This window comes from Ranitomeya imitator, chromosome 3, assembly GCF_032444005.1.
Source record: "Ranitomeya imitator isolate aRanImi1 chromosome 3, aRanImi1.pri, whole genome shotgun sequence".
NCBI classification, from domain to species: domain Eukaryota; kingdom Metazoa; phylum Chordata; class Amphibia; order Anura; family Dendrobatidae; genus Ranitomeya; species Ranitomeya imitator.
In genome coordinates this window covers 151410893-151435773 of record NC_091284.1, presented here as the reverse complement: position 1 = coordinate 151435773, position 24881 = coordinate 151410893, and the positions used below count along the sequence as shown (strand labels likewise).

Here is a 24881-nt window from a genome sequence, read left to right as displayed (position 1 = left end):
ATATTGGGGGTGACAGGTTCCCTTTAATGTTATAACTTCTATGTTGAATCCCTGAATAAGTGTCTGGTGTCCATAAGGGTAGGGCTGCACGTGTGTTGGTGGGGGGCACGGCTTCCTATAGAAATTGGGGGCTGGGGGCACGGCTTCCTATAGAAATTGGGGGCTGGGGGCACGGCTTCCTATAGAAATTGGGGGCTGGGGGCACGGCTTCCTATAGAAATTGGGGGCTTGGGGCACGGCTTCCTATAGAAATTGGGGGCTGGGGGCACGGCTTCCTATAGAAATTGGGGCCCGGGGGCACGGCTTCCTATAGAAATTGGGGCCCGGGGGCACAACTTCCTATAGAAATTGGGGCCCGGGGGCACGGCTTCCTATAGAAATTGGGGGGGGGCACGGCTTCCTATAGAAGTGGGGGGGCACGGCTGCCTATAGAAGTGGGGGGGCACGGCTTCCTATAGAAGTGGGGGGGCACGGCTTCCTATAGAAGTGGGGGGGGCACGGCTCCCTACAGAAGTGGGGGGGCACGGCTTCCTATAGAAGTGGGGGGGCACGGCTTCCTATAGAAGTGGGGGGGCACAGACTCAGGACTGGCATTGATGTAAGTTCGCCAATACCATAACACTGCTGGCAGCCATAGCGCCGTCCCGTCTCCGTGCACTGGCAGCCGCACTTCTCTCGTCCACCTCCCTTGTGGCACCTAGTGAAGATGGTGGCAGCCCGTGATCTCTAGTGACCCCAGAGGCAGCAGCCCACCCTGACACACGGAGACAAAGAGCTGGCACTGGGGTGAGGGGCACGGCTATACATAGCGGCTCAGCTGTCTCCGCGCAGTGCCCACCCCCGGACTGCCAGGCTTACCTCTGGTCCCAACCACAAGGAGCAGCAGGCAGCAGCACACGGGCAGCCTCATGGTGCTGGCAAAGGTGGTCGCCCCGTACACAGCTCTCAGGTAGGACCCCGGAGGTCACGTGTCCCACAGCGCTAACACTGAGGCACCAGGCAGGAGCCGCAGGAAAGTTTCCACCCAAACAGCTCCGACTCTGTGAAGTTGGCAGCCCGCCCCTCCTACACCAGAGCTCCGCCCCTCCTACACCAGAGCTCCGCCCACTGCCTGCGGCGGGGTGTGGCGCCTAATCCGCGGCCATGGGCTGTGCGCCGCCACTGCTATGTCCTGTCAGGTACAGTCATTGCATCCTGCCCTCACAGCTGTGAGACTACAAACTAAAGTGGTGACTGTGCACTATATGGCGGTACATGACTAGAGGCCCCTCACAGCTGTGTGACTGTGCACTATATGGCGGTACATGACTAGAGGCCCCTCACAGCTGTGTGACTGTGCACTATATGGCGGTACATGACTAGAGGCCCCTCACAGTTGTGTGACTGCACTATATGGCGGTACATGACTAGAGGCCCCTCACAGCTGTGTGACTGCACTATATGGCGGTACATGACTAGAGGCCCCTCACAGCTGTGTGACTGTGCACTATATGGCGGTACATGACTAGAGGCCCCTCACAGCTGTGTGACTGCACTATATGGCGGTACATGACTAGAGGCCCCTCACAGCTGTGTGACTGTGCACTATATGGCGGTACATGACTAGAGGCCCCTCACAGCTGTGTGACTGCACTATATGGCGGTACATGACTAGAGGCCGCTCACAGCTGTGTGACTGCACTATATGGCGGTACATGACTAGAGGCCCCTCACAGCTGTGTGACTGTGCACTATATGGCGGTACATGACTAGAGGCCCCTCACAGTTGTGTGACTGCACTATATGGCGGTACATGACTAGAGGCCCCTCACAGCTGTGTGACTGCACTATATGGCGGTACATGACTAGAGGCCCCTCACAGCTGTGTGACTGCACTATATGGCGGTACATGACTAGAGGCCCCTCACAGCTGTGTGACTGTGCACTATATGGCGGTACATGACTAGAGGCCCCTCACAGTTGTGTGACTGCACTATATGGCGGTACATGACTAGAGGCCCCTCACAGCTGTGTGACTGCACTATATGGCGGTACATGACTAGAGGCCCCTCACAGCTGTGTGACTGCACTATATGGCGGTACATGACTAGAGGCCCCTCACAGCTGTGTGACTGTGCACTATATGGCGGTACATGACTAGAGGCCGCTCTCAGCTGTGTGACTGTGCACTATATGGCGGTACATGACTAGAGGCCCCTCACAGTTGTGTGACTGCACTATATGGCGGTACATGACTAGAGGCCCCTCACAGTTGTGTGACTGCACTATATGGCGGTACATGACTAGAGGCCCCTCACAGTTGTGTGACTGCACTATATGGCGGTACATGACTAGAGGCCCCTCACAGCTGTGTGACTGTGCACTATATGGCGGTACATGACTAGAGGCCCCTCACAGCTGTGTGACTGTGCACTATATGGCGGTACATGACTAGAGGCCGCTCTCAGCTGTGTGACTGCACTATATGGCGGTACATGACTAGAGGCCCCTCACAGCTGTGTGACTGCACTATATGGCGGTACATGACTAGAGGCCCCTCACAGCTGTGTGACTGCACTATATGGCGGTACATGACTAGAGGCCCCTCACAGCTGTGTGACTGCACTATATGGCGGTACATGACTAGAGGCCCCTCACAGCTGTGTGACTGTGCACTATATGGCGGTACATGACTAGAGGCCCCTCACAGCTGTGTGACTGCACTATATGGCGGTACATGACTAGAGGCCCCTCACAGCTGTGTGACTGCACTATATGGCGGTACATGACTAGAGGCCCCTCACAGCTGTGTGACTGCACTATATGGCGGTACATGACTAGAGGCCCCTCACAGCTGTGTGACTGCACTATATGGCGGTACATGACTAGAGGCCCCTCACAGCTGTGTGACTGTGCACTATATGGCGGTACATGACTAGAGGCCCCTCACAGCTGTGTGACTGCACTATATGGCGGTACATGACTAGAGGCCCCTCACAGCTGTGTGACTGCACTATATGGCGGTACATGACTAGAGGCCCCTCACAGCTGTGTGACTGTGCACTATATGGCGGTACATGACTAGAGGCCACTCTCAGCTGTGTGACTGTGCACTATATGGCGGTACATGACTAGAGGCCGCTCTCAGCTGTGTGACTGCACTATATGGCGGTACATGACTAGAGGCCCCTCACAGCTGTGTGACTGTGCACTATATGGCGGTACATGACTAGAGGCCCCTCACAGCTGTGTGACTGTGCACTATATGGCGGTACATGACTAGAGGCCGCTCTCAGCTGTGTGACTGCACTATATGGCGGTACATGACTAGAGGCCCCTCACAGCTGTGTGACTGCACTATATGGCGGTACATGACTAGAGGCCCCTCACAGTTGTGTGACTGCACTATATGGCGGTACATGACTAGAGGCCCCTCACAGCTGTGTGACTGTGCACTATATGGCGGTACATGACTAGAGGCCGCTCTCAGCTGTGTGACTGTGCACTATATGGCGGTACATGACTAGAGGCCGCTCTCAGCTGTGTGACTGCACTATATGGCGGTACATGACTAGAGGCCCCTCACAGCTGTGTGACTGCACTATATGGCGGTACATGACTAGAGGCCCCTCACAGCTGTGTGACTGTGCACTATATGGCGGTACATGACTAGAGGCCGCTCTCAGCTGTGTGACTGCACTATATGGCGGTACATGACTAGAGGCCCCTCACAGCTGTGTGACTGCACTATATGGCGGTACATGACTAGAGGCCCCTCACAGTTGTGTGACTGCACTATATGGCGGTACATGACTAGAGGCCCCTCACAGCTGTGTGACTGTGCACTATATGGCGGTACATGACTAGAGGCCCCTCACAGCTGTGTGACTGTGCACTATATGGCGGTACATGACTAGAGGCCCCTCACAGCTGTGTGACTGCACTATATGGCGGTACATGACTAGAGGCCCCTCACAGCTGTGTGACTGTGCACTATATGGCGGTACATGACTAGAGGCCGCTCTCAGCTGTGTGACTGCACTATATGGCGGTACAGGCCCCTCACACCTGTGAGACTACAAACTAAAGTGGTTACTGTGCACTATATGGCGGTACATGACTAGAGGCCCCTCACAGTTGTGTGACTGCACTATATGGCGGTACATGACTAGAGGCCCCTCACAGCTGTGTGACTGTGCACTATATGGCGGTACAGGCCCCTCACAGCTGTGAGATTGCAGACTAAAGTGATGACTGTGCACTATATGGCAGTACATGACTGGAGGTCCCTCACAACTGTGTGAATGTGCCCTATATGGCGGTACAGGCTCCTCACAGCTGTGCGACTGTGCACTATATGGTCGTGCAGGTCCCTCACAACTGTGTGAATGTGCACTATATGGCGGTACAGGCCCCTCACAGCTGTGAGATTGCAGACTAAAGTGGTGACTGTGCACTATATGGCAGTACATGACTGGAGGCCCTTCACAGCTGTGTGAATGTGCACTATATGGCGGTACAGGCCTATCATAGTGCATTAACATTCATGAAACTCAACAATGTCTCATAAACAATGCACAGTCAGGTAAAAACGTAATAATGAGTGTCAACGTTTGGGTTAAAGATTGTTCCTCCATGATCGTTCATGGAAATATTTCCTGAGGGATGGTTGCTTTGCCTTCCAGTGATGAATGTGCCACATGGAGTAACAGGAATATGGCGTTCTGATCATTCAACCAGTAACGGGCTTAAATCTAGCGCCAAATACACATTGGAAGAAAACCATCTGAACCTGTCAACATCTATGGAGCTGGTGACCATCTAATGTGCATATGTGCCCGATTAATCCACCTCTCTGCTCTGTAGTTCTCTTCATTGGCTCCCAATTTCTAAACCATTTTGTTCATTCTGCCTCCTGAAAATCAGAATAGAAAGTGATCAGAAAATGTCCTGTGCCCAAAAATGGTACCAATAAAAACATCAACTCATCCCACAAAAAACAAGACATCACAAGACTGTCAACAGAAAGAGAAAAAGTATGGTTCTCAAAATATGGCAATGCAAAAAACTTTATTTTGCCAATAAAGCATCTTTTAGTGTGTGACACCAGCCAAACATAAAAAAATATAAATCTGGTATCACTGTAATTGCACCGACCCGAAGAATAAAGTCGCCTAATCAGGGCTTGTTTTCACTTGCGAGAAACACGTCCGTGTCTTGCATGTGGAAACGAAGCGCTGGCACTCCAGAGCGGAGCGTGCGGCCGCATAGCAACACATGGTGCCGCACGCTCCACTCCGGAGTGCCGGCGCCAGAGCTTCGTTTCCACATGCGAGACACGGACGTGTTTCTCGCAAGTGAAAACAAGCCCTCACTTTTACTGCACGAGGAACGGCGTAAAAATAAATAAAACCAATTCTTCACCTGATGTTGCTTTGTTCTTTCTGCCTTCCAAACATCACAGTAAGGCCTGCGTCACACACAGCATAAAACAATACGGTCCGTATATTACGGCCGTAATACGCTGAAAAGTCCCCAAAATAGTGGTCCGTAGCTCCTCCGTAGGCAGAGTGTGTCAGCGTTTTTTGCGCATGGCATCTTCCGTATGTAATCCGTATGGCATCCGTACTGCGTGTTTTTCTCGCAGGCTTGCAAAACCAACATACCGCTATAGAAGGGATCCATGTGTCACAAAAAAAAAAAAATATATATATATATATATATATATATATATATATATATATATATACTGGTTGTTCCTAGATCGTGGGAATTTTCCTAGAAAGCTCCCAGGCTCGAGTTCATATGAGGACAACCAGCAGAGGGCGCCTCTTATGAACTCGAGCCTGGGAGCTTTCTAGGAAAGTTCCCACGATCTAGGAACAACCAGCAGAGGGCGCCTCACCACAAATGAAGGTAAATATAGGTCATTGACCTACTTTACCTTCATTCCCCGGGGTTTTGCAGCCACGAACAACGTTGCATTAGCAAAGCTCGTGGCTGCAAAATATTTTAACCCCTTCAGATGGATTTACATCGTTGGACTTTACAGATCTGCGGAAGGTATGGATATTGTTGGTTTATTATGTTATTTTTGTTACAGAACGAGGGTCTTCAGTGATTGGATTGGGCGTTGAATAAAATATTACAACAACCTTTGTTTTTATTTCATTAAAATAATTTTTAATAATGTGTTTGTGTATTTTTTTAACCCTTTACTAGTATTGGATTAATAATGGATAGGTGTCATAATTGACGCCTCTCCATTATTAATTTGGCTTAATGTCACCTTACAATAGCAAGGTGGCATTAACCCTTCATTACCCCATATCCCACCGCTACACGGGAATGGGAAGGGAGTGGCCAAGTGCCAGAATAGGCGCATCTTACAGATGTGCCTTTTCTGGGGTGGCTGGGGGCAGGTGTTTTTAGCCGGGGGGGGGGGGGGGCAATAACTGTGGACCCTCTCCAGGCTATTAATATCTGCCCTCAGTCACTGGCTTTACTACTCTGGTGGAGAAAATTGCGCGGGAGCCCACGCCAATTTTTTCCGCCATTTAACCCTTTAATTTAGTAGATAGAACGGCCAAATTTTGCATATACACACTACTGACAGTAGTGTGGAATATGCAAAAAAAAGGGGGATATGACATGGTTTACTGTATGTAAACCATGTCTCAAATCATGTCGGGTTTAGGAAGGAGAGAGCAAAAGACGGTAATTGAATTACCGGCTTTAAAGCTATCTAGTGCTGTATGAAGTAATAATATATACAGTGGGGCAAAAAAGTATTTAGTCAGTCAGCAATAGTGCAAGTTCCACCACTTAAAAAGATGAGAGGCGTCTGTAATTTACATCATAGGTAGACCTCAACTATGGGAGACAAACTGAGAAAAAAAAATCCAGAAAATCACATTGTCTGTTTTTTTTAACATTTTATTTGCATATTATGGTGGAAAATAAGTATTTGGTCAGAAACAAAATTTCATCTCAATACTTTGTAATATATCCTTTGTTGGCAATGACAGAGGTCAAACGTTTTCTGTAAGTCTTCACAAGGTTGCCACACACTGTTGTTGGTATGTTGGCCCATTCCTCCATGCAGATCTCCTCTAGAGCAGTGATGTTTTTGGCTTTTCGCTTGGCAACACGGACTTTCAACTCCCTCCAAAGGTTTTCTATAGGGTTGAGATCTGGAGACTGGCTAGGCCACTCCAGAACCTTGAAATGCTTCTTACGAAGCCACTCCTTCGTTGCCCTGGCGGTGTGCTTTGGATCATTGTCATGTTGAAAGACCCAGCCACGTTTCATCTTCAATGCCCTTGCTGATGGAAGGAGGTTTGCACTCAAAATCTCACGATACATGGCCCCATTCATTCTTTCATGTACCCGGATCAGTCGTCCTGGCCCCTTTGCAGAGAAACAGCCCCAAAACATGATGTTTCCACCACCATGCTTTACAGTAGGTATGGTGTTTGATGGATGCAACTCAGTATTCTTTTTGCTCCAAACACGACAAGTTGTGTTTCTACCAAACAGTTCCAGTTTGGTTTCATCAGACCATAGGACATTCTCCCAAAACTCCTCTGGATCATCCAAATGCTCTCTAGCAAACTTCAGACGGGCCCGGACATGTACTGGCTTAAGCAGTGGGACACGTCTGGCACTGCAGGATCTGAGTCCATGGTGGCGTAGTGTGTTACTTATGGTAGGCTTTGTTACATTGGTCCCAGCTCTCTGCAGTTCATTCACTAGGTCCCCCCGCGTGGTTCTGGGATTTTTGCTCACCGTTCTTGTGATCACTCTGACCCCACAGGGTGGGATTTTGCGTGGAGCCCCAGATCGAGGGAGATTATCAGTGGTCTTGTATGTCTTCCATTTTCTAATTATTGCTCCCACTGTTGATTTCTTCACTCCAAGCTGGTTGGCTATTGCAGATTCAGTCTTCCCAGCCTGGTGCAGGGCTACAATTTTGTTTCTGGTGTCCTTTGACAGCTCTTTGGTCTTCAAAATAGTGGAGTTTGGAGTCAGACTGTTTGAGGGTGTGCACAGGTGTCTTTTTATACTGATAACAAGTTTAAACAGGTGCCATTACTACAGGTAATGAGTGGAGGAAAGAGGAGACTCTTAAAGAAGAAGTTGCAGGTCTGTGAGAGCCAGAAATCTTGATTGTTTGTTTCTGACCAAATACTTATTTTCCACCATAATATGCAAATAAAATGTTAAAAAAACAGACAATGTGAGTTTCTGGATTTTTTTTTCTCAGTTTGTCTCCCATAGTTGAGGTCTACCTATGATGTAAATTACAGACGCCTCTCATCTTTTTAAGTGGTGGAACTTGCACTATTGTACCTATTCTTCTGTAAGCTGTCAGTGTGATTTTACTGTACACCGCAATGAATTACCGGCTTTTCTCTCTAACACCGCTGCGTATTTCTCGCAAGTCACACTGCTGGTCCGTGTGTGATCCGTATTTTCTCCTTCGCCTCATTGGGGGACACAGGACTGTGGGTGTATGCTTCTGCCGCCAGGAGGCTGACACTAAAGAACTCACAGAAAAAATCCCAAGAATTAAAAGTTTAACTTTTATTGATACTTCTTAAAAACACTAAATATACCAATACGTGCATAACTACACCATCACCAAAACAACAACATCCCATAGGAAAGGCCAAGATGGTGCCAATCCCTAAAATCACTAATAACACCCTACCTACCAGCGGAGGTTGGCACCCTATAACACCTGCGCAATGGCGCCCCCGCTCGTCGTCGACTCTCCCTACTAGCCCTGATATGCCCTATTGGAACAGGGAACGGAAAAATGACAAACACTCAGTGCCCCTACAATGAAGATAGTGAGTCAGTGGCAATGACCCGGCATTACTATCTCGCTAGCTGCACTAGTACTTCCTATCAGCGGGGGTCGGCACCCTAGAAGCATGCAAATGGTGCCCCCGCTCAACGACGACTAACCTAGTCTGACCCTAAAATCTAAGGGTAGGCAGGATGTTACCTAGACTCATTAGAACACGTAAACATTCAAGAGGATAAACCCGATTTTAGTAATAAAGTGTCCTCTTCCTATATACAAATACCCATAGAATGTGCTGATCGTTCATACTCCACACAGCTTATAGTTATTATATTCACATATATATAAGAAGAAAATACCAAGATATTATGCGGGTAAGATAATCTCCCAGATCTAGACCAAGTTGATCAGAGCATAAACATATATCAAGAGGACACACTCCTCCCAAAGCAAAAAACCGTTTAGTTATCACGGCATAACATTCAAATACACCAGGTGCTCCCTTCTCCAAACTCAACGCGTTTCCCCTCCTCACATAACAGGAGGTTCATCAGGAGTTTATCTGATACAAAAAAGGGTTACTTTAGCTTCCTTCATGGATGGTGCAGATAAATCAAATGGTCTGTAACACCGTCGGGTCGATACCTCGTGGATATGGTGCTCCCAGACAAATGCCACAGTGTGTGCGTTTTAAAGGCAGGTAAATTGGCTTAGACACAAACAGCTGTTCTCCGGCGTGTGTATACAAAGCACTTCCAGTATCACAGTGCAGCGGAGGTCATGTGTAGTATAGCGTCTACGTCTTTTGCGCCGGCCCAAAATCGATATACGCCCCCTATTCTCAAGTGAGGGTTCGTAATTACCCATACCTATTACTGCGCACGCTCCAGAAACTCCAGCATCTCTTACGTATGTAGCGCCGGTGACAAACATACACGCCCCTTTCTCCTCAAGCAAGGGATCGTACTTATTCGTCAGTGTCACTGCGCACGCGCCAATTGTGTAGCGTCTCCTGTGCGTACTACGCCTGCGCCAAATCCACCCATCCCTTATTCTCAGACGAGTGTTCGTAGTTATACATACATGCCACTGCGCACGCGCCAGACATGACGCGGACAGCCCCCAGACGGATAACCCACATCATTATCTACAAGGAGTGCCGCTTTGCAGCTGATTCACCGACGTGGGGACAAGTACGCATGCTCGATAGTCATATTACAAAAGAGTGCTACACAATTGTATTATCGCAGATATAGATTGAGCGCACACGCACAGGGTACACATGCATAATAGTAACCATAAAAATGATAATACCATGATCACATTTACAAATGAACAAAAAACTGGCGCTATAAACAAATACGTCCGGTACACAAGTCCTTCCGTTTTAGCAAGCTGTAAGGATACTGATGGTTTGTTATGCCTGCATAAAAATTGCAAAATGCAAAAAGGGAAGCCTGCTTTAAAATATGTACATATATACATGTCTCGCTAGAGCGGTACCCCATAACGACACCCCATGAGTGCCAAACATGGGCATATAACAGTGGAGCATTAAGCAGATCCCTGATATGGACTCATCCAGAACTGCAGATACATAAATCCAAATATATCAATACAATCATTGTTTATGCCATAGATTGGCTAGTACACTTATATTTATGAAAATGAAAAATCAGGGAACATACATTTAAAGTGACCAAGCTGAAAGAACGCACACACTGACAGATTATTCCCGTGGACAAGATATTGTTCACAGGTACTAACAGATGCCTACTCCAAGAGATCAGGACAGATATTATAAACTAGACTTGACCCATTTGGGTCGATAAAACAGATTTTCTCATCGCCAAAAATTGAATCAACCGATAAAAGAGTCATAGATAGCAGCCAAGGTTCATTTGTTCGTTCAACCCTTTTGGGAAGACCGTATCTAGTCTATGGATCCATTTTAATTCCTTTTGTAAGATCTTCCGATCCCAATCACCGCCCCTGATAGATGGGGCTACCACTTCAACGGCACAAATAGTGAAGGACGCGAGATCACCCTGATGTACCATCTGAACATGCCTAGATATTGGGGTATCCCTGGCATGTCTAATGTCACCCAGGTGGTCCCCTATCCTTCTTCTCAGTTCCCTCCTTGTTTTCCCCACATAATTTAATGGGCAAGTACATTTAAACAAGTATATGACTCCACTCGTTTTACAATTTGCGAAATGTCTGCTCTCAAAAACCTGTCCTGTACTAGCACTGGAAAAACCATTTCCGGTGTCCAGATGTCCACAGAAGGAGCAGGTACCGCAGCGAAAAGTTCCAAATTGCCTCTTATCCAACCATGTACCACTCTTTTTAGGAGGAGAGAAAACACTGTGCACAAGTTGATCCTTAAGAGATCTCCCCTTTCTGTAGGTGATCATAGGTGTCTCAGGTATACAGTCCTTTATGTCTGTATCTGCCAATAGTATAGCCCAATATTTTTTGATGATATCTCTCACCTCATGGGAACAGTCATCAAACATACCGATGAGTCTCAGAGGAGGGTCCTCATCAACCTTATTTGCGGGATGTAGTAAGCTGGTTCTAGGGACTGTTTCAACCTGTTTAAAGGCCTCACGCAGTACCTTCATAGGGTAACCTCTCTCAAGAAATCTATTTTTTAGATCCCGTGTCTCAGTATAAAACGAAGCATCAGATGAACAATTTCTTCTTGCTCTCGTGTACTGTCCTTTGGGTATCCCCCTCCTGAGCCCATATGGGTGATGACTGTTCCAATTCAATAAATTGTTTGTAGAGGTGGGTTTTCTGTAGATGGAGGTGGCTAGATGCCCATCCTCCTCCTTACTGATTGTGACGTCCAAAAAGTTGATCCTGTCACCATTAATCTCGGAAGTAAAACTGAGACCCATGTTGTTATTGTTTAAACTTTTGACAAAGATATTAAAGGATGCCACATCTCCTGACCACAAAATCAAAACGTCATCGATATAACGCCCCCAGAAAAGTATCTGGGGGCCCCATCTAGACAGATTCTCTTCACCAAAGACGACCGTGTCCTCCCACCAGCCCAGGAGCAAATTCGCATAGGTAGGGGCACATGGACTGCCCATAGCTGTGCCCCTGAGCTGGTGGTAGAACTTCCCCTCAAAGAGAAAGTAATTGTGCGTCAATATAAAGTGTAAGAGTCGATTGACAAAACGACTGTGTTCGGTGAACTGAACCCCTCTCGACCTCAAAAAGAAGTCCACGGCCTGCAGACCTACTTCGTGAGGTATACTACTATACAACGCCTCTACATTGATTGATGCCAAAAGGGTATCTGTATCCACAGTAATATCCTCTATTCTCACCAATAGGTCCGAAGTATCACGTATATACGATGGTAAGGCCGTCACAAAATCCCTCAGAACTTTATCGATATAAATACCGCAGTTTTGTGTAATGGAGTCATTCCCCGAAACTATCGGTCGTCCTTTTAGGGGTTTAAACCCTTTATGCACCTTTGGAAGGGCGTAAAACACTGGTATAGTCGGTGTCTTTTGTGTCATAAAGTTCTTTTCGCTCCTTGATATCAGCCCAACCTCATAGGCCTCTTGTAGCAGGTGACCCAACTCTAAGTTGAAAGCCTCCGTAGGGTCCTTACGGAGTAACCCATACGTTGACTCATCCTTAAGTAACCTCAAACACATATCTCTATACTTGTCACAATCAAGGATGACAAGGTTGCCACCCTTGTCTGATTGTTTAAACACCAGTTCTTTTCTCTCAGATAGTGAGTCCAAAGCTCTCCTCTCATTATGAGATAAATTAGATTTATATTTTCTTTCTTTGGTATTCAACTTCTTTAGATCAGCCAATACTAGTTGTGTAAATATATCGATACTGGTGTTTGTAGACAAAGGTGGCATCCTTTTACTATTAGGTTTCAATTTTGTAAACGGACCCATACCTGGAGGTCTAGAGCTCTCTTCCAACATATCCGTAAGAACTCTTATATCTGATAACTCCGTCATGTCTACACCCAAGGACACACATTCAGCTTCATCATGGTTTTTGGAAAATTTCCTCCATTTCAACTTTCCAGCAAAAAGGTTGATGTCTTTCACCCATTCGAATTCATTAAACCTGTTAGTTGGTACAAATCCCAACCCTTTCCTTAAAACTGTTCTTTCTACCTCTAAGAGATGATGGGATGACAGGTTCATAATCCTATTCTCTTCTAATAGCGGGGAGCTCCCATGCGTTCCCTCAACTGGTAAGGGAATGGCCGCCTCTCTAAAAAAGAGGACGTGGAGGAAAAAGCAGGAGAAGAGGCTGCCAAAGACCCAGAGGTGGTCATATGTCCTGTATAAGACGCTTGATAATTTCCTCCACCCCTTGATGGACCATACCTCTTTTTTCCAAATCTTGCCCATCTTTCTCTACGAGGCCTAAAAGTAGAGTTGGAACTAGGGTTTCTAAAAAGATCACCTCTTTCACTATCAGATGTCTCAGCCTCAGATTAGGACAGACTCGGTGATTCCCCTTTCTGGGCTAACACCTCCTCAGAGAGGAAACCAAAAACCCTATTCTCCTTAAAATCCCAGCTATCACGATTAAATTGCTTGTGCTTCCTCTCCTTTATATCTGTTTGAAACCTCTCAATATTAGTCTGCAGTGTAGATTCCCTTCTGTTGAAATCTGGGTCACTCTTATGCCTGCTGATATTCTCAATCAACTCAGTCAACTTTCTGCTTGTTCTATCAAATGTGGTCTTTTCTTCTTGTAGAAGAATCTGCATAAACCTGATCGAGCTCTCTATCAGCTCGTTTCTCCACTTCTGTAATAATTCGGGTGTCCTTGCTCTACGTGCCGGGATGATATTCAATCTCAAGCCCTTGGGTACAATCTTGGTCTTAATGTAATTTTCTAATGACTGTACTTCCCACCAGGACTTGATATTGTCCCTATAGCAATTTGTCAACTCGTGGAAGAGATCCTTTAGATCCGGTGTTCTAGCTGGATCACTCGTCCCTTTGGGATCACAAAACACGTCCCTGGCATCAAATGCCCATGACTCTCTATTGATTGGCCCTGCGAGAAAACCTGCCATGTAGGCGAAAATCAATTTTCACAGAAAGAAAAAATGTACAACCTTGGGTATAAATATTTTAGAACTCACAGAAAAAATCCCAAGAATTAAAAGTTTAACTTTTATTGATACTTCTTAAAAACACTAAATATACCAATACGTGCATAACTACACCATCACCAAAACAACAACATCCCATAGGAAAGGCCAAGATGGTGCCAATCCCTAAAATCACTAATAACACCCTACCTACCAGCGGAGGTTGGCACCCTATAACACCTGCGCAATGGCGCCCCCGCTCGTCGTCGACTCTCCCTACTAGCCCTGATATGCCCTATTGGAACAGGGAACGGAAAAATGACAAACACTCAGTGCCCCTACAATGAAGATAGTGAGTCAGTGGCAATGACCCGGCATTACTATCTCGCTAGCTGCACTAGTACTTCCTATCAGCGGGGGTCGGCACCCTAGAAGCATGCAAATGGTGCCCCCGCTCAACGACGACTAACCTAGTCTGACCCTAAAATCTAAGGGTAGGCAGGATGTTACCTAGACTCATTAGAACACGTAAACATTCAAGAGGATAAACCCGATTTTAGTAATAAAGTGTCCTCTTCCTATATACAAATACCCATAGAATGTGCTGATCGTTCATACTCCACACAGCTTATAGTTATTATATTCACATATATATAAGAAGAAAATACCAAGATATTATGCGGGTAAGATAATCTCCCAGATCTAGACCAAGTTGATCAGAGCATAAACATATATCAAGAGGACACACTCCTCCCAAAGCAAAAAACCGTTTAGTTAACACGGCATAACATTCAAATACACCAGGTGCTCCCTTCTCCAAACTCAACGCGTTTCCCCTCCTCACATAACAGGAGGTTCATCAGGAGTTTATCTGATACAAAAAAGGGTTACTTTAGCTTCCTTCATGGATGGTGCAGATAAATCAAATGGTCTGTAACACCGTCGGGTCGATACCTCGTGGATATGGTGCTCCCAGACAAATGCCACAGTGTGTGCGTTTTAAAGGCAGGTAAATTGGCTTAGACACAAACAGCTGTTCTCCGGCGTGTGTATACAAAGCACTTCCGGTATCACAGTGCAGCGGAGGTCATGTGTAGTATAGCGTCTACGTCTTTTGCGCCGGCCCAAAATCGATATACGCCCCCTATTCTCAAGTGAGGGTTCGTAATTACCCATACCTATTACTGCGCACGCTCCAGAAACTCCAGCATCTCTTACGTATGTAGCGCCGGTGACAAACATACACGCCCCTTTCTCCTCAAGCAAGGGATCGTACTTATTCGTCAGTGTCACTGCGCACGCGCCAATTGTGTAGCGTCTCCTGTGCGTACTACGCCTGCGCCAAATCCACCCATCCCTTATTCTCAGACGAGTGTTCGTAGTTATACATACATGCCACTGCGCACGCGCCAGACATGACGCGGACAGCCCCCAGACGGATAACCCACATCATTATCTACACGGAGTGCCGCTTTGCAGCTGATTCACCGACGTGGGGACAAGTACGCATGCTCGATAGTCATATTACAAAAGAGTGCTACACAATTGTATTATCGCAGATATAGATTGAGCGCACACGCGCAGGGTACACATGCATAATAGTAACCATAAAAATGATAATACCATGATCACATTTACAAATGAACAAAAAACCGGCGCTATAAACAAATACGTCCGGTACACAAGTCCTTCCGTTTTAGCAAGCTGTAAGGATACTGATGGTTTGTTATGCCTGCATAAAAATTGCAAAATGCAAAAAGGGAAGCCTGCTTTAAAATATGTACATATATACATGTCTCGCTAGAGCGGTACCCCATAACGACACCCCATGAGTGCCAAACATGGGCATATAACAGTTGAGCATTAAGCAGATCCCTGATATGGACTCATCCAGAACTGCAGATACATAAATCCAAATATATCAATACAATCATTGTTTATGCCATAGATTGGCTAGTACACTTATATTTATGAAAATGAAAAATCAGGGAACATACATTTAAAGTGACCAAGCTGAAAGAACGCACACACTGACAGATTATTCCCGTGGACAAGATATTGTTCACAGGTACTAACAGATGCCTACTCCAAGAGATCAGGACAGATATTATAAACTAGACTTGACCCATTTGGGTCGATAAAACAGATTTTCTCATCGCCAAAAATTGAATCAACCGATAAAAGAGTCATAGATAGCAGCCAAAGTTCATTTGTTCGTTCAACCCTTTTGGGAAGACCGTATCTAGTCTATGGATCCATTTTAATTCCTTTTGTAAGATCTTCCGATCCCAATCACCGCCCCTGATAGAAGGGGCTACCACTTCAACGGCACAAAAAGTGAAGGACGCGAGATCACCCTGATGTACCATCCGAACATGCCTAGATATTGGGGTATCCCTGGCATGTCTAATGTCACCCAGGTGGTCCCCTATCCTTCTTCTCAGTTCCCTCCTTGTTTTCCCCACATAATTTAATGGGCAAGTACATTTAAACAAGTATATGACTCCACTCGTTTTACAATTTGCGAAATGTCTGCTCTCAAAAACCTGTCCTGTACTAGCACTGGAAAAACCATTTCCGGTGTCCAGATGTCCACAGAAGGAGCAGGTACCGCAGCAAAAAGTTCCAAATTGCCTCTTATCCAACCATGTACCACTCTTTTTAGGAGGAGAGAAAACACTGTGCACAAGTTGATCCTTAAGAGATCTCCCCTTTCTGTAGGTGATCATAGGTGTCTCAGGTATACAGTCCTTTATGTCTGTATCTGCCAATAGTATAGCCCAATATTTTTTGATGATATCTCTCACCTCATGGGAACAGTCATCAAACATACCGATGAGTCTCAGAGGAGGGTCCTCATCAACCTTATTTGCGGGATGTAGTAAGCTGGTTCTAGGGACTGTTTCAACCTGTTTAAAGGCCTCACGCAGTACCTTCATAGGGTAACCTCTCTCAAGAAATCTATTTTTTAGATCCCGTGTCTCAGTATAAAACGAAGCATCAGATGAACAATTTCTTCTTGCTCTCGTGTACTGTCCTTTGGGTATCCCCCTCCTGAGCCCATATGGGTGATGACTGTTCCAATTCAATAAATTGTTTGTAGAGGTGGGTTTTCTGTAGATGGAGGTGGCTAGATGCCCATCCTCCTCCTTACTGATTGTGACGTCCAAAAAGTTGATCCTGTCACCATTAATCTCGGAAGTAAAACTGAGACCCATGTTGTTATTGTTTAAACTTTTGACAAAGATATTAAAGGATGCCACATCTCCTGACCACAAAATCAAAACGTCATCGATATAACGCCCCCAGAAAAGTATCTGGGGGCCCCATCTAGACAGATTCTCTTCACCAAAGACGACCGTGTCCTCCCACCAGCCCAGGAGCAAATTCGCATAGGTAGGGGCACATGGACTGCCCATAGCTGTGCCCCTGAGCTGGTGGTAGAACTTCCCCTCAAAGAGAAAGTAATTGTGCGTCAATATAAAGTGTAAGAGTCGATTGACAAAACGACTGTGTTCGGTGAACTGAACCCCTCTCGACCTCAAAAAGAAGTCCACGGCCTGCAGACCTACTTCGTGAGGTATACTACTATACAACGCCTCTACATCGATTGATGCCAAAAGGGTATCTGTATCCACAGTAATATCCTCTATTCTCACCAATAGGTCCGAAGTATCACGTATATACGATGGTAAGGCCGTCACAAAATCCCTCAGAACTTTATCGATATAAATACCGCAGTTTTGTGTAATGGAGTCATTCCCCGAAACTATCGGTCGTCCTTTTAGGGGTTTAAACCCTTTATGCACCTTTGGAAGGGCGTAAAACACTGGTATAGTCGGTGTCTTTTGTGTCATAAAGTTCTTTTCGCTCCTTGATATCAGCCCAACCTCATAGGCCTCTTGTAGCAGGTGACCCAACTCTAAGTTGAAAGCCTCCGTAGGGTCCTTACGGAGTAACCCATACGTTGACTCATCCTTAAGTAACCTCAAACACATATCTCTATACTTGTCACAATCAAGGATGACAAGGTTGCCACCCTTGTCTGATTGTTTAAACACCAGTTCTTTTCTCTCAGATAGTGAGTCCAAAGCTCTCCTCTCATTATGAGATAAATTAGATTTATATTTTCTTTCTTTGGTATTCAACTTCTTTAGATCAGCCAATACTAGTTGTGTAAATATATCGATACTGGTGTTTGTAGACAAAGGTGGCATCCTTTTACTATTAGGTTTCAATTTTGTAAACGGACCCATACCTGGAGGTCTAGAGCTCTCTTCCAACATATCCGTAAGAACGCTTATATCTGATAACTCCGTCATGTCTACACCCAAGGACACACATTCAGCTTCATCATGGTTTTTGGAAAATTTCCTCCATTTCAACTTTCGAGCAAAAAGGTTGATGTCTTTCACCCATTCGAATTCATTAAACCTGTTAGTTGGTACAAATCCCAACCCTTTCCTTAAAACTGTTCTTTCTACCTCTAAGAGATGATGGGATGACAGGTTCATAATCCTATTCTCTTCTAATAGCGGGGAGCTCCCATGCGTTCCCTCAACTGGTAAGGGAATGGCCGCCTCTCTAAAAAAGAGGACGTGGAGGAAAAAGCAGGAGAAGAGGCTGCCAAAGACCCAGAGGTGGTCATATGTCCTGTATAAGACGCTTGATAATTTCCTCCACCCCTTGATGGACCATACCTCTTTTTTCCAAATCTTGCCCATCTTTCTCTACGAGGCCTAAAAGTAGAGTTGGAACTAGGGTTTCTAAAAAGATCACCTCTTTCACTATCAGATGTCTCAGCCTCAGATTAGGACAGACTCGGTGATTCCCCTTTCTGGGCTAACACCTCCTCAGAGAGGAAACCAAAAACCCTATTCTCCTTAAAATCCCAGCTATCACGATTAAATTGCTTGTGCTTCCTCTCCTTTATATCTGTTTGAAACCTCTCAATATTAGTCTGCAGTGTAGATTCCCTTCTGTTGAAATCTGGGTCACTCTTATGCCTGCTGATATTCTCAATCAACTCAGTCAACTTTCTGCTTGTACTATCAAATGTGGTCTTTTCTTCTTCTAGAAGAATCTGCATAAACCTGATCGAGCTCTCTATCAGCTCGTTTCTCCACTTCTGTAATAATTCGGGTGTCCTTGCTCTACGTGCCGGGATGATATTCAATCTCAAGCCCTTGGGTACAATCTTGGTCTTAATGTAATTTTCTAATGACTGTACTTCCCACCAGGACTTGATATTGTCCCTATAGCAATTTGTCAACTCGTGGAAGAGATCCTTTAGATCCGGTGTTCTAGCTGGATCACTCGTCCCTTTGGGATCACAAAACACGTCCCTGGCATCAAATGCCCATGACTCTCTATTGATTGGCCCTGCGAGAAAACCTGCCATGTAGGCGAAAATCAATTTTCACAGAAAGAAAAAATGTACAACCTTGGGTATAAATATTTTAGAACTCACAGAAAAAATCCCAAGAATTAAAAGTTTAACTTTTATTGATACTTCTTAAAAACACTAAATATACCAATACGTGCATAACTACACCATCACCAAAACAACAACATCCCATAGGAAAGGCCAAGATGGTGCCAATCCCTAAAATCACTAATAACACCCTACCTACCAGCGGAGGTTGGCACCCTATAACACCTGCGCAATGGCGCCCCCGCTCGTCGTCGACTCTCCCTACTAGCCCTGATATGCCCTATTGGAACAGGGAACGGAAAAATGACAAACACTCAGTGCCCCTACAATGAAGATAGTGAGTCAGTGGCAATGACCCGGCATTACTATCTCGCTAGCTGCACTAGTACTTCCTATCAGCGGGGGTCGGCACCCTAGAAGCATGCAAATGGTGCCCCCGCTCAACGACGACTAACCTAGTCTGACCCTAAAATCTAAGGGTAGGCAGGATGTTACCTAGACTCATTAGGACACGTAAACATTCAAGAGGATAAACCCGATTTTAGTAATAAAGTGTCCTCTTCCTATATACAAATACCCATAGAATGTGCTGATCGTTCATACTCCACACAGCTTATAGTTATTATATTCACATATATATAAGAAGAAAATACCAAGATATTATGCGGGTAAGATAATCTCCCAGATCTAGACCAAGTTGATCAGAGCATAAACATATATCAAGAGGACACACTCCTCCCAAAGCAAAAAACCGTTTAGTTATCACGGCATAACATTCAAATGCACCAGGTGCTCCCTTCTCCAAACTCAACGCGTTTCCCCTCCTCACATAACAGGAGGTTCATCAGGAGTTTATCTGATACAAAAAAGGGTTACTTAGCTTCCTTCATGGATGGTGCAGATAAATCAAATGGTCTGTAACACCGTCGGGTCGATACCTCGTGGATATGGTGCTCCCAGACAAATGCCACAGTGTGTGCGTTTTAAAGGCAGGTAAATTGGCTTAGACACAAACAGCTGTTCTCCGGCGTGTGTATACAAAGCACTTCCGGTATCACAGTGCAGCGGAGATCATGTGTAGTATAGCGTCTACGTCTTTTGCGCCGGCCCAAAATCAATATACGCCCCCTATTCTCAAGTGAGGGTTCGTAATTACCCATACCTATTACTGCGCACGCTCCAGAAACTCCAGCATCTCTTACGTATGTAGCGCCGGTGACAAACATACACGCCCCTTTCTCCTCAAGCAAGGGATCGTACTTATTCGTCAGTGTCACTGCGCACGCGCCAATTGTGTAGCGTCTCCTGTGCGTACTACGCCTGCGCCAAATCCACCCATCCCTTATTCTCAGACGAGTGTTCGTAGTTATACATACATGCCACTGCGCACGCGCCAGACATGACGCGGACAGCCCCCAGACGGATAACCCACATCATTATCTACACGGAGTGCCGCTTTGCAGCTGATTCACCGACGTGGGGACAAGTACGCATGCTCGATAGTCATATTACAAAAGAGTGCTACACAATTGTATTATCGCAGATATAGATTGAGCGCACACGCGCAGGGTACACATGCATAATAGTAACCATAAAAATGATAATACCATGATCACATTTACAAATGAACAAAAAACTGGCGCTATAAACAAATACGTCCGGTACACAAGTCCTTCCGTTTTAGCAAGCTGTAAGGATACTGATGGTTTGTTATGCCTGCATAAAAATTGCAAAATGCAAAAAGGGAAGCCTGCTTTAAAATATGTACATATATACATGTCTCGCTAGAGCGGTACCCCATGACGACACCCCATGAGTGCCAAACATGGGCATATAACAGTTGAGCATTAAGCAGATCCCTGATATGGACTCATCCAGAACTGCAGATACATAAATCCAAATATATCAATACAATCATTGTTTATGCCATAGATTGGCTAGTACACTTATATTTATGAAAATGAAAAATCAGGGAACATACATTTAAAGTGACCAAGCTGAAAGAACACACACACTGACAGATTATTCCCGTGGACAAGATATTGTTCACAGGTACTAACAGATGCCTACTCCAAGAGATCAGGACAGATATTATAAACTAGACTTGACCCATTTGGGTCGATAAAACAGATTTTCTCATCGCCAAAAATTGAATCAACCGATAAAAGAGTCATAGATAGCAGCCAAAGTTCATTTGTTCGTTCAACCCTTTTGGGAAGACCGTATCTAGTCTATGGATCCATTTTAATTCCTTTTGTAAGATCTTCCGATCCCAATCACCGCCCCTGATAGAAGGGGCTACCACTTCAACGGCACAAAAAGTGAAGGACGCGAGATCACCCTGATGTACCATCCGAACATGCCTAGATATTGGGGTATCCCTGGCATGTCTAATGTCACCCAGGTGGTCCCCTATCCTTCTTCTCAGTTCCCTCCTTGTTTTCCCCACATAATTTAATGGGCAAGTACATTTAAACAAGTATATGACTCCACTCGTTTTACAATTTGCGAAATGTCTGCTCTCAAAAACCTGTCCTGTACTAGCACTGGAAAAACCATTTCCGGTGTCCAGATGTCCACAGAAGGAGCAGGTACCGCAGCAAAAAGTTCCAAATTGCCTCTTATCCAACCATGTACCACTCTTTTTAGGAGGAGAGAAAGCACTGTGCACATGTTGATCCTTAAGAGATCTCCCCTTTCTGTAGGTGATCATAGGTGTCTCAGGTATACAGTCCTTTATGTCTGTATCTGCCAATAGTATAGCCCAATATTTTTTGATGATATCTCTCACCTCATGGGAACAGTCATCAAACATACCGATGAGTCTCAGAGGAGGGTCCTCATCAACCTTATTTGCGGGATGTAGTAAGCTGGTTCTAGGGACTGTTTCAACCTGTTTAAAGGCCTCACGCAGTACCTTCATAGGGTAACCTCTCTCAAGAAATCTATTTTTTAGATCCCGTGTCTCAGTATAAAATGAAGCATCAGATGAACAATTTCTTCTTGCTCTCGTGTACTGTCCTTTGGGTATCCCCCTCCTGAGCCCATATGGGTGATGACTGTTCCAATTCAATAAATTGTTTGTAGAGGTGGGTTTTCTGTAGATGGAGGTGGCTAGATGCCCATCCTCCTCCTTACTGATTGTGACGTCCAAAAAGTTGATCCTGTCTCCATTAATCTCGGAGGTAAAACTGAGACCCATGTTGTTATTGTTTAAACTTTTGACAAAGATATTAAAGGATGCCACATCTCCTGACCACAAAATCAAAACGTCATCGATATAACGCCCCCAGAAAAGTATCTGGGGGCCCCATCTAGACAGATTCTCTTCACCAAAGACGACCGTGTCCTCCCACCAGCCCAGGAGCAAATTCGCATAGGTAGGGGCACATGGACTGCCCATAGCTGTGCCCCTGAGCTGGTGGTAGAACTTCCCCTCAAAGAGAAAGTAATTGTGCGTCAATATAAAGTGTAAGAGTCGATTGACAAAACGACTGTGTTCGGTGAACTGAACCCCTCTCGACCTCAAAAAGAAGTCCACGGCCTGCAGACCTACTTCGTGAGGTATACTACTATACAACGCCTCTACATCGATTGATGCCAAAAGGGTATCTGTATCCACAGTAATATCCTCTATTCTCACCAATAGGTCCGAAGTATCACGTATATACGATGGTAAGGCCGTCACAAAATCCCTCAGAACTTTATCGATATAAATACCGCAGTTTTGTGTAATGGAGTCATTCCCCGAAACTATCGGTCGTCCTTTTAGGGGTTTAAACCCTTTATGCACCTTTGGAAGGGCGTAAAACACTGGTATAGTCGGTGTCTTTTGTGTCATAAAGTTCTTTTCGCTCCTTGATATCAGCCCAACCTCATAGGCCTCTTGTAGCAGGTGACCCAACTCTAAGTTGAAAGCCTCCGTAGGGTCCTTACGGAGTAACCCATACGTTGACTCATCCTTAAGTAACCTCAAACACATATCTCTATACTTGTCACAATCAAGGATGACAAGGTTGCCACCCTTGTCTGATTGTTTAAACACCAGTTCTTTTCTCTCAGATAGTGAGTCCAAAGCTCTCCTCTCATTATGAGATAAATTAGATTTATATTTTCTTTCTTTGGTATTCAACTTCTTTAGATCAGCCAATACTAGTTGTGTAAATATATCGATACTGGTGTTTGTAGACAAAGGTGGCATCCTTTTACTATTAGGTTTCAATTTTGTAAACGGACCCATACCTGGAGGTCTAGAGCTCTCTTCCAACATATCCGTAAGAACTCTTATATCTGATAACTCCGTCATGTCTACACCCAAGGACACACATTCAGCTTCATCATGGTTTTTGAAAAATTTCCTCCATTTCAACTTTCGAGCAAAAAGGTTGATGTCTTTCACCCATTCGAATTCATTAAACCTGTTAGTTGGTACAAATCCCAACCCTTTCCTTAAAACTGTTCTTTCTACCTCTAAGAGATGATGGGATGACAGGTTCATAATCCTATTCTCTTCTAATAGCGGGGAGCTCCCATGCGTTCCCTCAACTGGTAAGGGAATGGCCGCCTCTCTAAAAAAGAGGACGTGGAGGAAAAAGCAGGAGAAGAGGCTGCCAAAGACCCAGAGGTGGTCATATGTCCTGTATAAGACTCTTGATTATTTCCTCCACCCCTTGATGGACCATACCTCTTTTTTCCAAATCTTGCCCATCTTTCTCTACGAGGCCTAAAAGTAGAGTTGGAACTAGGGTTTCTAAAAAGATCACCTCTTTCACTATCAGATGTCTCAGCCTCAGATTAGGACAGACTCGGTGATTCCCCTTTCTGGGCTAACACCTCCTCAGAGAGGAAACCAAAAACCCTATTCTCCTTAAAATCCCAGCTATCACGATTAAATTGCTTGTGCTTCCTCTCCTTTATATCTGTTTGAAACCTCTCAATATTAGTCTGCAGTGTAGATTCCCTTCTGTTGAAATCTGGGTCACTCTTATGCCTGCTGATATTCTCAATCAACTCAGTCAACTTTCTGCTTGTTCTATCAAATGTGGTCTTTTCTTCTTGTAGAAGAATCTGCATAAACCTGATCGAGCTCTCTATCAGCTCGTTTCTCCACTTCTGTAATAATTCGGGTGTCCTTGCTCTACGTGCCGGGATGATATTCAATCTCAAGCCCTTGGGTACAATCTTGGTCTTAATGTAATTTTCTAATGACTGTACTTCCCACCAGGACTTGATATTGTCCCTATAGCAATTTGTCAACTCGTGGAAGAGATCCTTTAGATCCGGTGTTCTAGCTGGATCACTCGTCCCTTTGGGATCACAAAACACGTCCCTGGCATCAAATGCCCATGACTCTCTATTGATTGGCCCTGCGAGAAAACCTGCCATGTAGGCGAAAATCAATTTTCACAGAAAGAAAAAATGTACAACCTTGGGTATAAATATTTTAGAACTCACAGAAAAAATCCCAAGAATTAAAAGTTTAACTTTTATTGATACTTCTTAAAAACACTAAATATACCAATACGTGCATAACTACACCATCACCA

The 24881-nt window shown here is 45.3% G+C and overlaps 1 protein-coding gene across 2 annotated transcripts in view; it reads right to left on the bottom strand.

Moving 5' to 3' along the window:
* CD99 (CD99 molecule (Xg blood group)) overlaps nt 1-1072 on the bottom strand; it is an 82983-nt gene extending 81911 nt beyond the window's left edge. For both annotated transcript variants that reach the window (XM_069761562.1, XM_069761564.1), the window contains exon 1: nt 859-1072. In XM_069761562.1, the coding sequence (XP_069617663.1) occupies nt 859-910 (52 nt within the window). In that variant the 5' untranslated portion in view covers nt 911-1072. The remainder of the gene's footprint in view (nt 1-858) is intronic.
* Between the last annotated feature and the right edge of the window lie 23809 nt (nt 1073-24881).